The following is a 13,877-nucleotide window of genomic DNA, read 5'->3' as shown; positions in this document are numbered from 1 at the left end:
CATAAAAGCACAAGTCAAGCGAAAGCGTACATACATTTTAAGACGGGATAACCCACAGACCTGTGATACATTTGGATGATTGCTTGTGGAGATCTTGAGCAAAGCATCTGTTTAATAAATACCTGATCAAACAGCAATCAGTAGATCAATACCCATCAGTTATCTGGAAGGATGCCTGGCTACTGTCCTTAGCTGACATACCGGAACCCAGCCAACTGAGGTGGCCCGTAGAGAGTATTACACTCCTGCTAATATTGTCTGAGACGAGAATCAGATCACCCACTGTGCATTACTTCAGTGCTTAGTGCTGGTTGAGAGGCAGAGATGGAGAGAGATGAACACAAGAGAAAGTGTGTGGGAAATGAAATATGAGAGGGGCAAATAACAAAGAGGGAAAGTGAGATCAAAGTCAAGCAGGAGCGATGAGAGAGAGAGAAGACAACAAGAGGAGAGACAAACATTTCCAGCTGCTAGGGGAAGTGTTAGACTATGAAACGGCATTGATACAGAGATTGTTTGTACTTGTCCCACTCTACGCTGAACCAGGAGTCAAGAGCGATTTGCTCTCTTCTCTCTTCCTCACTTCCCTCCTTTGCTGGTTTTATAAATAGACCACTTTGCTTTCTCGGTAAAACACAGAGAACGTGAGATTCACTTAAGGAGAGAAGCGGGACACAAAACCACTGAGGAGTTGGGGATCAGCTGCTCCAGTGATGCTTTTATCAATTTACATCGTATATGAAACTTTAGGGTTTTCTTTTTCATGGCGTTTTTTGCTATAAGAGCACCAAAGAAGAAATGGATGCATTACAAACTGCATGCTTCAATGGCTTTGTTGTGTTTTAAAGGAATATTTCAACAGCCCCAAAGGACCATTTCCATATCAGTTACTCACCCTGTGTTCTCTTGAATTCCTGAAGAGAACTTTGTTTTTCTTGCATGCCTCTGGTGAACGAAGAATCCAAAAAAGAAAAGAATTCTTGATGAAAATAAGTCATAGGAGACCATGTGTAACAACAGCAAAACCTTATCAAAATATCTGTTTACAAACTCTCACACAACTCTTGCAGTATAATTCAAGTCTCATTTATCCAGTCGTATGCTCAGTATTTCTCAAACAAACAGCCCTCTCCTACAGAGAACTGAATGTAGAGAGAAATTTATATATGCTCTCTTTAAAGCCAGACTCCACCAACAAAAAACAGTACTTTTACCTCGCTGAACATATGAGCTGCTGGTCCACCACTGCCTCGATCAGTCACAGTGTTACTATGTGACTTCGGTGTTTAAAGGGTTAGTTTGGATTTACAAAAGTCACACAAAGGCACAAACTAACTGATCGTGGCAGCAGTGGACCAGCAGCTCCAATATTCAGTGAGGTAAAATTACTGTTTTTGTCAATGGAGTCTGGCTGTGAAGAGAGCATAGATGAGTTTCACCCTTGTTCAGTTACCCACATGATTTGTGTGAGAGTTTGTAAACGGGTGTTTCAATGTAGTTTCAATCATCAAGAATTTTCTGAGTTTTTGGATTCTTTGTTCACCAGAGGCATGCGAGAAAATCACAGTTCTCTTCAGAAATTCAACATAACATGGGGTGAGTAACTGATAAACCAATAGTCCTTTTGGCCATTGAAATTCCTGCAGAAAATTTTGTCTACAAATATACATATATGCATACATACTGCAAGAGTTGTGTGAGAGTTTGTAAAAGGATATTTTGATAAGGTTTTGCTGTTGTTACACATGGTCTCCTATGACTTAATTTCATCAAGAATTCTTTTCTTTTTTGGATTCTTCGTTCACCAGAGGCATGCAAGAAAAGCAAAGTTCTCTTCAGGAAATTAAAATAACACGGGGTCAGTAACTGATATTGAAATGCTCCTTTTGGCCGTTGAAATGCTCATTTAAAACACAGCAAAGCCATTGAAGTATACAGTTTGGTTCTCCCATAGCAAAAAACGCCATGAAAAAGAAAACCTTAAAGTTCCATATACAATGTAAACATGTAAACAGTTACTGATTTAGAGTTTAAGGAATACTTATCTGTCCAATTCTGTGCACTCTGGACATATGAAGTATTTTGTTATGGTGAAAATCACAAAAGATAAAAATCAGGTTTGTGCTGGCATTATAATAAAAGCATTATTATGAAACAAACTGATCAGAACCCACAAAATCTGTTTGTCCTTTTGCTTAAGGCTTCACAAAAAACACAACAGTAGCTTTGGGTTATCATGAAGGTGTTATTATTGATATTATCATGAAGACCATTGTTATTCATAGGGTTATAATTTACAATTATTTAGAATGATGAAAGTATCTGTCAGTATTCTCTATGAATCATATTCACTGGAAGTCCTTGTGAGGGGCATGGCAAGCTTTCAGATCCATATTTCCTTTGTATGTAACAACTGCTGTATGTAACAATTTGCTTCTAGGTTCAGTCTTTCTCCGAACAATGGTAGGAAATCACAGACTTTATACAGACAGCTGAGTAGAGACTGCAAAAGCTAGAGACAGCTAGTGAAGAAGCTGAGGATTATCTCAATCTCATACACACATCATGTATTTGTGACTGGCAAATAGCTGAAGAAGGTAGAGGAGATAGATTCGGAGGAGGTGGTCGTCTGTGGGTAAACATGTATTAAGACAGTACAGACAGAATCAATTTAACCAAGGTCTGCGTGTGTATTTCAGTCAAACCTCAGCCCCTGCACCGCGTGAGGCTCAAAGGGGAGCCAACAATGACATTCAAATAGAAAAACATATAGTGAAAAAACAGACTAACAACAGTTCATTTGCACAGTGTCTGATGACACAAATAAGTTCAAGTTCTCATAGAAATCATATTTCCCTTTTTGATCTCTTCATATATTTCCACTCATATTCCCTGGAGCAAAGCCTATCAAACCAAAGAGATAATTCAATTACTATACAACTTTATCTTCTTGGATTATTTCAGCAAGCATACACTTTGATTCCCCTGCTACACAGGAATCTGTACATGGCAGAAGCTTGTATTAAAGCTGAAGCTTTAGGCATTTTAAGACATCATTAAAAGCAGCTTTAACTCTTAGATACATTGTTTACATGGCTACGTGTGTTCACCACCAGCGGCGGGTTTTAGTCCATTCACTTTGTGGCTTTAAGTTCGGTAGAATCACAGGCGTCTGTCCTGATAGCAGACGTGACCATAATTGTGTATGTTCACAGGCAGTGTGTGTGTCCAAATGTCCAGCGTACGCATGTGTCAAGTGGCCTTTTGTCTGTGGGGTACAGCAAAGATTTGTTTTCCTCGTTTCAGATGATCCTGATGTGCCGTCCTGTTGTCTCAACAAGAGTGTCCCCTCAATAGTGTGCTTGGTAACATGATTTGAAACGACAGAAGTCCAGACAAAGTTTTCCAGCCACATAAAGTCACATAGGTGTTCCGGTACACAAGAAAAGTTTAGAAAAGCACAAGTACACATCAGATTAAACGGCAAGAGTGGGTGTGGGCAGTGTTTATCTTACTTTCATTGCCCTCCCAACCTTTCCTCTCTTTCCCTCTATTTCCTTCAATCCCCAGTAATTGGCTGATACTGCAGCTTATCTCAAAAGTCAACACATGCTCATAGATCTCATCTGTGGTGAGCGTGGCAGGACATTCCTTTCAGTTCTCTTTGTTTAATAGACTATATGCATGTGTCAAACATATACACAGGCTGTAAACAGTGTGCTATAGGATGGGATAGAATATACAGAGCACCATCGTGGCCCAGAGTCAAGAAGCGAGAGCGGTGTTTAGGTAACTGCCACCACATTGTCTCCGAGAGCTACACCCTCAGCTTGTGTGTATCTAAAAGCTCTCACAACCTTTTTGTCTCTCTCTCATTCTCACACACACACACACACACACACACACTGAGAGTGATGGACCTATATATCAGAGATAAGCGCACTCAGACAGTCCCTCGGAGCATTATGATACACTTGGCTGGGCAAAAACTCTGACCGTCTGACTGTTTGAATCTGTGCATCCACTGGGCTGGCAGCTAGCTGTTGTGCTTTCACTATGAGACACAGTTACTGAGCTGTGACTGCAACTGACTATTAAGACTCTGAAGCTGAAGCGAGCAGGACACCAGTTAACATCTGAACTGCGGACCATATGTTTAGCTTTAGTTTTAGTTCTCCTCTAAAACCTTGGCTGTTTCCTCTCATGTTTAACCCCATGCTTACATTCACAAGAGTTAACAAATCGCCTGGTGGACACACAATCCTAAATACTCCACATGGATTGTGACTCAACATGATTTCAGACAGCAGTGGCAAGAAGCTGCGTATGCAAAAGCGTGACACATAGCTCTGAGGCGAAACAGCCTTTGATACAGTATTTTGCACATAGCAGCAGTAGAGATATAGGAATATATTGATGTCTGTTTGCTTTTTAACTATTACTCATACTATTTCATGCTATGATGAATACTTTAAAGGACATGCAGCACTACGGTAGCAGAATAGCATCTGTTTGATAAAAAGCCAATGAAGGACACAGCCTACGTCCTGCTTTACTGTATGTGGGCAATATGTGCCAATGGAATGACTGCACGAGTATCAGAATGAAAATATATATACTGAAAGCAACATTAATTTGATTTACAGTCAGGTGGTAGCACAGGTGATTTTATAAGTGATCTACTACTGTACAACTTTTAAATGGTTCCAGAGGCAAGCAGTGTACTCATTTTAATCTACTGTTTAAGGGGAGCAATATATGGGAAAGGGAGCACGACAGGCTGAAATGATTTAACAGTCTGATTAGGTGACAGCAATCAGTTTTAGCTGTATTGCTCATGAGCTTCTTAGCATAACAAGCAAGCTTATAGTAACCTTCAATGAGCAGTACGTAAGATTTAAGGGGATTTAGTGGCATGTAGCAGTGAGAACTGCAGATTGCAACTAGTAGAAACTTCTCCTGGTTGGAATTTCTTTAGTGTTCATTATTCAGGAGGATTTTAATGGAGCCAGAGGTCTCCTCCTTTCCAAATCAAAAGGAAGCAGGGATTTAAACCAGTAAAAACACTGAATAAAGCAGTTTCACTTTGCAAATCTGTGTTTCTCAGATGCTGTTTGGTTTCTCCAGACAGCACCTGCTAATATGTGCTCACTTATTTTCTGAAAGCCTAAGATTCAGCAATTTAGTAGGTGTTAATCGGGAGATGAATTACCCACAGAGGTCCCCTCCTCACCAAGACAAATGGACCTGGTGATTTAAAGCAGTAAAAACACAGAATTAAGAAGTGTCACGCTAAAAATCTGTGTTTCCAATGAGAGAAGCTGCTATACAGTGGCCAGTGCTATCTTAAACCAGTGCTTGTTCTGGGATACTATAAAAACATTGTAGTCCAACATGGTGATCTGGTGATTATGCACTAAATTGTCTGCCAATTTATCCCCTTAATTCTACAAACTGGAAATTTAAATGCTGACATTGCTTCTTGCCACCTATCCAGCAAGACTGGCAGTGCTGGAATTACAAAACATGGACTTAAAAGGTGTCACAGATTTCTTTTAGTTGATCACTATGCTCTTTTTTTTTTTTTTGGTTGCCAGCCTCTGGAAAAACTTTTAAATTTTTTGTTAGTAGAGTTAGAGTTAATACCATAATAAGCCTTATACGTAAAACAAGTTAACTTTGCTGCCATAAACCTGGTTGAAATTATCTTCTGGCAAAAACAAACTTAAAATCTCACCCTAGTCTGCTCCTTAATCTCATTTCATCTATTTCTAAAACCATGGAATGCTGTGAAGTCAAGAACAGCAACATTTATGCTGGGCAGTGCTGTCAAACTCAACACTTCTCACTGTGCGTCTGTTACAGTGGACTTGGGTGGCAACTAAAGAGACACTTAAGGGTAAAGTTAAGAGGATGGAGAAATAGGCACTCACTCAGAATGCTGCAGAGATATTATCCACTATCTCTCTACATCTTAACTGTAAAAAGTCTTGGTGAGAAGCACACATTCATCATAGTACTAAAAAAAGCATACATTACAACAAATCAAACGAACACACATCGCTAAATAAACATTCACTCTGTTTAGTGAGACATTTCTGCTGTCCAACTGCTAGCCTGCATCGGCTGGAAAGAAAAAAAAGGCAGAGTCTTGGCGAGACATACCGTAAATCCACTTGAGCTTCATCGAAGAAAAATGGCAGGAAAAAGAAGTTGTGCTGTTGCGGTGCAGAGTTACAGCACGACGCTGTCATCTATCTGTTGGTCTCTACAGAAGCCACTAGCTTGTACTAGACAATATCTAGTGAGGGCCCAGGGAGGAATGCTAGTGCACTCAGGCTTTGTTTTCTCTGACAGAGGAAGAAATGTGACCATTTGGCCGGAAAGCGCATCGCTCTGTCTCACTCTTTGTTGCTCACTTCAGTTTTCCCCTGACAGAACAACTGTGATCTTGGTGATTTTGTTCTCCTCTGAGTCAGGACCTTGGCAGTTATAGCAGCAGATTAAAGTTGCTCATGAATGCTGATAGTATGGCCTATTTAATCACAAGTTAATAAGGTTAGTTAAATTGTAAAGTAAATGTTACGCTGATCTAAGTTCTTGTTATCGTGCATCTTCTCCCAACGGCAGTTTGAGCAAAAAGTTAGAAACTAGTGGTCCCTTACGCTGTTAATATTGGTTAGTACTGGTTAGGCTACGATTGGCTACTGTTACGAGCAGGATGACTACTGTCACATAGGTAAGACTAACTCCATGCAGACACCGACAATGTCCTAAATAAGACAGATGGCAGTTCTATGATATGCGCTGAAAGGTCCATAGGATGTGGGAGAACATGGGGTCCTCTCTAATGACCTTTTTCCAGGTAAATCTGCTCTGGACTCCAATACTTGGCGCCATACGTTGGTCAGTACAGGGAGTCACGCCTTGATCCTCCTGTCACAGTCCCTGTCGACCCCAGCTGAAGTTAACCCTCCACAGTAGCTCACATTATACATCTGTGCGCATCTTAGTGATGTTTACATAGTTAGTGTTAGCCAGGGTGCAGTTTCCTGTTTTCATGCCCTCTGGTCTGAAGTCATCAGTGCTGTGGTTCACAGCCTCCTGGATCTCCACATAGTCAGATTTACTGAGAGTGGACCCACTGCCGCTTCGGCCGCTCTTCTTCAGATCGTCAGCTGAGCTGGCTTTAGGCACACTAGGGATATTCAGATACTGTGCCTGCTCCTCGCCCTCCGTCTCTCTGTGGTAGAAGTAGTTGAAGTTTGACACGATGACAGGCACAGGCAGGGCGATAGTCAGCACACCGGCGATGGCGCAGAGAGACCCAACAATCTTCCCTCCAATGGTTGTTGGGACCATGTCTCCGTAGCCCACGGTGGTCATGGAAACCACGGCCCACCAAAAGGCCTCAGGGATGCTGCTGAACTGGGAATCTGGCTCGTCTGCTTCCGCGAAGTAGACAGCACTAGAGAAGAGGATCACGCCGATGAACAGGAAGAAGATGAGGAGGCCCAGCTCACGCATACTGGCCTTCAGAGTCTGGCCCAGGATCTGGAGCCCTTTGGAGTGACGTGAGAGTTTAAAAATACGGAACACCCTGACCAGACGAATGACACGGAGTATAGCCAAAGACATAGCCTGCTGGCCTGCCTGGCCGTCCTCTGGCCTCTCTGCTAGCTCTGTACCCAGGGTGATGAAGTAGGGGATGATTGCCACAATATCAATGATGTTCATGATGTTGCCGAAAAATCCAGCTTTACTGGGACACGCAAAGAACCTAACTAGGAACTCAAAAGAGAACCAGATGATACAGAGGGTCTCCACGATGAAGAAAGGGTCTTTATAATAACTTGAGCTGTCATGGGTAGAGGTGGCGTTGGACATGGATTGCAATGGATAATTGTACATCTCATCTTCTTCATATCGGAAAACTGGCAATGTCTCCAGACAGAAACTGACGATAGAGATGAGAATCACCATGACAGAGATGATGGCAATGATGCGAGCAGGACCTGAGCTCTCTGGATACTCAAACAGCAACCACACTTGTCTCTGAAACTCATTCTCCGGCAGAGGCCGCTCCTCCTCTTTTATGAAACCTTCATCTTCCCTGAAGATTTCCATAGCCTCCTCGCCCAATTCATAAAACCGGATTTCCTCAGAAAAAATGTCCAGCGTCACATTAACAGGCCGACGCAGCCTCCCTCCTGACTGGTAATAATAAAGAATGGCATCAAAACTCGGCCGATTGCGATCGAAAAAGTACTCGTTCCGGAGAGGATCAAAATATCTCATCCTCTTCTTGGGATCCCCCAGCAGCGTCTCCGGAAACTGGGAGAGAGTCTTGAGCTGCGTCTCAAAGCGCAAGCCTGAGATGTTGATGACGACCCTCTCGCAGCACTCATGATCCAGCTCGGGGTCGTACTGGTCATGAGGCTGACCCGGATGTGCTGCGGCTTCATCCGCAGGGTCGCTGGTAGCAACCGTCATGGTGGAGCAAGATGGGACCTGCAGGTTTCAGACAGGGTGGGGCCACGTCGGGCCACGAGAAGATAAAGGCTCCACACGCTCGTGGGTTCAGGTACAGGCAGCTCTGCCTGCAAAGAGCTACAGGAGAGGACAGAAAGCAGAGGAAGACGGCAATATTAATGTGATAACCATGTGTTCTGTGTTGTGTGTTGAATGTGATGAGCAAGAAAACTTATGCTTATAAAACGGATTCATTAATTTAAATTTCGAGCATGCATATTCAACAGCTTGCACCCACTGGCATACATTTCTGAACCATTCATTTTTACAGGCTAAAATTGTCAGTAAATCCCAGAAATGCTGTGATATTTCAAGACCTTCCTGTAAACAGGCAAGAGAAGGGCAGTTGAAAATAACAAGCAGGGGCGGGGGGGCTGAAGCATTTGAGCGCATTGGCTCCATCATGTCTATGTGTATTAGGTTATGAGTTCTCCCTCATATGAGCACACTGCAGGATCAATATGCCAGCCAGTAATACTGTATCAGCTCTCACAGGGTGCAATTACAACCAACAAACCTGATTATATGCTGAGTGCTCCATACAATCTCTGAGATGAATTTCCTCTCTCTGTACAGTATGTGTGATGTGACCAACATGCCCTCCCAAAGCCAAGAAAAAAATTCACAGAGTCAGTGATCAAATTAATAGTTTATCAGCGAATTGTAGCCTATTTGGGGATATTTGTCATAGCCAGTGGTTGACATGGCCCATTGCATAACTGCACAGCTGTTTGAGCAGTTTACTATAACCTTCAAACTTCACAGGCCACTGCACAAAAGCTGTATGCATGGGGATGTATGGGTGCTTATTTCAGGCCACAGTTTCACTTTAATGACACAGCCATATGTGTGTGATTCAGTTAAAGCAACAATATCTAAACATATAAAAGAAACTCCTACCTATGTGCTTGTAAGGCTTGTTTACACTGTGTCCTCTGGTGGTAATGCGTAACGGGCCCAGCAGCAGAAGTGTCCGACCAAAAGTCAGCCCCCACGGTCACAGCAACTCCTCTCTGCCAGCCATATATCACCAGAAGCTCCGGCTCTGCAGCGGCGCGAGAGTGGGAGTGGGAGAGGGGACAAGGCGTGAGGATGCAGGAGTTACCTCCCTCACCTCAGTGACCAGCAGAAACATGTTGTGATGCAGCTAGGCTACAGGTTGAAGCTGGTGGAGCGGGGCGATGATGTAGTGGTGGGAATAAAGTGAGCAAATCTTTAAAGAAAAAAAAAAAGCTTGCCATCTGATTGTGATCAGCAAAACATGACGCCCCCACTTCTGAACAATACGCAGCCGCCTGCAACAACAGCAAAGGTAATCCTCTAGCCTGATATCTGCAGACTTACAGGGGAAGGGAGGTTGCAGGAGGCGCTGCCGTCAGTATTTCTACTCGGTGGCAGCCTGTGCGTCGGGAGATTTCATCTACAGCGAAATCACCTGTTTGATCTCCAAACAGACCCGCCTTTAAGATTTTGCATCCCTGTGTTTTTTAGCTCGTAAAAATCATCTTAATTTATCTCCAAGTAAACTCCATCTTTCTTTCTGATGGGGAATATCCATATGAATACACCAATGATGCACATTAGTAACAAATGGAGGCTCATGTTCATCACCCATTCCATGGAATAACGCAGTCCTCTCAGGGCGTTTTTCAAGGGTGAAAAACTAGTTTTGTCATATACTTGTGACAAAGCAGCCACGTTCATGCACTGGGGTATTAAAACATTAAATGACAGTGTTGTAGTTGATTGGCAAGCGCGAGTGAGTTAGTTTGGAGTGGCAGGTGCAGACATGCTCAAGCCATTTGCAGCCCTCTCCTGTGTGTGGATCATGGACAGCCACAATAGACTCCATGCACTAAACAAAGCAGCACAGCGTTATCTGTCGGACTACAGCATTAATTTCAGAGAATGGCATGCAGGAATTCACCCTGGTTCTCTTGGTGCGCAGACGCATGTATTTTTATCCAGTTTGTCTCCTCTTACAAGGTGCCTTGGGGTCGTGAGTCCATTCCTTTATATCTGTCCTCCTTGCTTTATTTGACTAATCTGTCCGGCGGATGTGTCATCTCATCACGACCAACTGTTTTTGAGCTGCCGGCTCTTTCCATGTCTCTCATATTTCACCATAATTCACCATAGTTGAGGTGCGTGGGCTGCAGTCGGGCATCGCAGCGCATACTAAAAGAGATTCTTGCGCGCCTCGCCCCATCCCTCTGCGCTCCCCCTTCACCGACACTCGTGTCCTCACCGCTTCACATTAAAGGGGAAGCATCGCCCACCACTAGGGTGGAAACGGTTTTCAACACAACACGCGCGTCTCAGGAGAGAGCAGAGTATAAAAACAACATTTTAAAGATGGAAACTGATAAGACTAGGAGTAGATTTCCACCAAAACGTTGTGACTGACTTGGCAGCTTACCCACAGTGCAAATTTGGTCTCGCCCAAAGATAGAAATAAAACGATTTCAAACAATGCAATGTTGACTTTAGTGACTGTCTCTCGAAGGATGAGAAAAGGAAATTGGGATTTTCCCCTCTGAGCTGAAATGAGGGCAATGAACTGAGGGAATGAGGGATAATGAGCCAACAGCTGCAGACCTGTCTGTGATCACTGTTTGAACCGAACAGCAAAGTCCCCGCCTTAACTATTCTAGTAACCCAAATGAGTCATTCTATCATCATCATTTTCCTGTATCTTATGGCTTTGGTGCCCGACTGCCTGGGTGCACAGGTCTGAATGGCTGCTAGCAGGATAATGTGTCTATGTGTGCATGTTTGTCTACAGCACAGTGCAGTATTTTCTCAGAGACCCCAAGATGAGGGTCAAATGTGTTTGCCAGGTGTGAGGTCGTTAATGTATGCAGAATACAGATGCAGGCTGCAGTACAGTTTGTTACTGGTTATGCTCTGATCACTTACAGACCTGCATCCTGTAACACAGTCACTAATTACTGTCCCTACCTATTAAGCACGCGCAGACACTAAAACACACAGACGACTGATGCTAAAACCTCTTAATGCAAAAACAAACTAGATGACATTAACTAGTGCAGAGAAGTTTTCGTGCAGACAGACTTCCCTGCCCTTCCTTCCTCCACTGTTTGAAAGTGGGCCAGGTGAAAACCCAGATATGTCTCCAGGCAGAGAGCAGGGATCGCACAAAAGACAAAGAGACCCCTCAACTCCCTATAGAATACACGAGGAACTCCACATGTCCTTCCCCATCATGTATTCTCCTTGCGCTGCTGTTCTCCACTGCCCAAGGACAGGCTGATCATGACATGCAATCCCTCTCCAATCAAAGTGTCAAAATACTGATTAAGATGATGACATGGGGCCACAGGGATTGCAGCAGCAGTAGCGTACTCTGCACAGAGCTGATGGCTGAAGGTCTCAGCGAGGAGCTATTGACACTTTTACATAAGCGCGCTGATTGATGGGCAGGAACTCTTAAATCCTTATCGTCCATGAATGTAAATGAAGAGGGCCCAGTTCTAAATGGAGTGCAACTAAGAGCACAGCCAGTAATATCCGATGCTGGTTGTCAGTAGTGTAATGATTCATCCTCCACCACCACATTCATAGCAATCATCTATTGCACTGTTTTGCTAGCGGGATGTGAAAGAGGGCATGTAGAGTATGGGATATGGGAGTTTGCTGGGGTTGGAAATGTGAATCATATCCTCTGTGACTGTGATGTTTCATTTCATTCTTACAACTATTCTGAATTATAATTTTCATCCACTGGTGATGTTCAGGTCACATTTCATGATCTAAATCAGTGTTCCAAATCATGACCATGATCTTAACCTTAACCTAACCTACTTGTTTTAGTAGTCAAACCATACCCTAAACAAATTATCCCTATTACACCTGAGCCACAATTTAATCACCCGAACCACAGCTCCAGCCGCCACCCAGATCTTCTGGGGTAAAAGCACAACACAAAACACTAGCACTGAATGTCTGATATGTTATTAAGAAATGTAAGTCCATGAAAACCTTCTCAGAGTCATATCCCAGTTAAATCTTATCACACAATTACACAAATATTTTTCGCTTCACTGTGACTTACACTTTCTGGTGACACTGTAATGCTCCAAAATCTATCACAAATAAACATCCATAAAGCTACTGAGAAGTTAAAGAAGAAGAGACGCTCCTTGCAGCTCCACAACTTGCATGGTAATCATCACATTTGTATATTTCTTTAATTCTTAAAGTACTTTACTGTACAGCCATAGTTACACTGCAGACAGCTAATAGCTAATGCAAACTTTTAATGCTGCCAAAATGTGAATAAATATATGTATGCGAATAAAAACAAAACAAATGGGACTCAAGTTTTAGCCCACAGCTCACTGAATCCATAACAACATGATTCCTGTTTATACATATTATATCATATATGTTGTATACACATTACACACATACACTCATGCTGTGTAATTATTCAACTTTATGTAATTAACGTAAAGTTACTGTGGTTAGGTTTTGGAAAAGAAACATGGTTGGGTGTCTTTAGTTTGAGACAAGTTATTGTAGTTAGGTTAGCATAAAGAAACATGGTGAGGACGTACCTTCAAATGACTCAAAGTTCACTCAAAGTTCCCACATCAGTGCTCTGGGGGGAAGTCCCTGGGGAAAGTCTTTTCATTTGTGACACATCCACCGCTCCAATCCCCCCTCTTATAGGGGGGTGCTCTGATATGCCTTTCTTCTAAGGGTGCCTCCCAAATTCCAGGGGCAGTCCCCACTAGCCAATCAGCTCCAAGGCATCTGGGCTCTCCCTTAATCTTTATAAGTGGGAATTATTACCAGTGAATAAAAGTATAGTTTCTAATATTCCTGTGATAAAACTCTGTTACATATCTTTGGGTGCAAATTACTAAAGATGGGACCTCTATAGGGATTTTAAACTTTAATCCAGTTACTGAAAAGGTTCTCAACCACTGGTTACAAAGAGACTGACCTCTGGAGGGCAGAGTTCTGCTCACTATGGCAGAGGGTGTATCCTGGCTAACCTATGCTACTCAGTCTGTTCAATTCAATATGTTAATCTACTGATAGAGTACTAAGCATTTTTATGGAAAAACAAAGCCTGCTATATGTGAAAATCTGTAGTTCTGAATACACACACTAAGGGTGGGCTAAATTTTATAGACGTAAGCTCTCTCAATACGCTCATCATGTCTTTTTGCATTTAGGTGGCCTAAAATGCATTCTGCTTTACAACTATATTATACAGAAAATGCTCTTAAACTTTCGAAACTTTTCCATTTTTCAAACGTTTTGCACATGTTTGCACAATAGCCTCTATCGTGTGTTATCACTCTCATTACAAC

The 13,877-nt window shown here is 42.7% G+C and overlaps 1 protein-coding gene across 4 annotated transcripts; it reads right to left on the bottom strand.

Annotated features, from left to right (window-relative positions):
• Positions 1-2,225: 2,225 nt before the first annotated feature.
• Positions 2,226-13,204, bottom strand: kcna2b (potassium voltage-gated channel, shaker-related subfamily, member 2b). 4 transcript variants are annotated; one of them, XM_033629203.2, is made up of 3 exons: positions 13,113-13,204; positions 9,433-9,577; positions 2,226-8,610 (listed from the first exon to the last, which is right to left on the bottom strand). In XM_033629203.2, the coding sequence occupies exon 3, from the start codon at positions 8,491-8,493 to the stop codon at positions 6,991-6,993; it is 1,503 nt and encodes a 500-aa protein (XP_033485094.1). In that variant the 5' UTR covers positions 8,494-8,610; positions 9,433-9,577; positions 13,113-13,204; the 3' UTR covers positions 2,226-6,990. The 4 variants fall into 4 exon arrangements, with proteins under 4 accessions (XP_033485094.1, XP_033485092.1, XP_033485096.1 ...); XM_033629201.2 differs by lacking the exon at positions 13,113-13,204 and adding an exon at positions 10,460-10,894; XM_033629205.2 differs by lacking the exon at positions 9,433-9,577 and having other exon boundaries at positions 13,113-13,196.
• Positions 13,205-13,877: the final 673 nt, after the last annotated feature.

The sequence above is a fragment of the Epinephelus lanceolatus genome, chromosome 8 (genome assembly GCF_041903045.1).
Source record: "Epinephelus lanceolatus isolate andai-2023 chromosome 8, ASM4190304v1, whole genome shotgun sequence".
In the NCBI taxonomy this organism is placed as follows: Eukaryota; Metazoa; Chordata; class Actinopteri; order Perciformes; family Serranidae; genus Epinephelus; species Epinephelus lanceolatus.
This window is presented reverse-complemented; position numbering and strand designations above follow the sequence as displayed.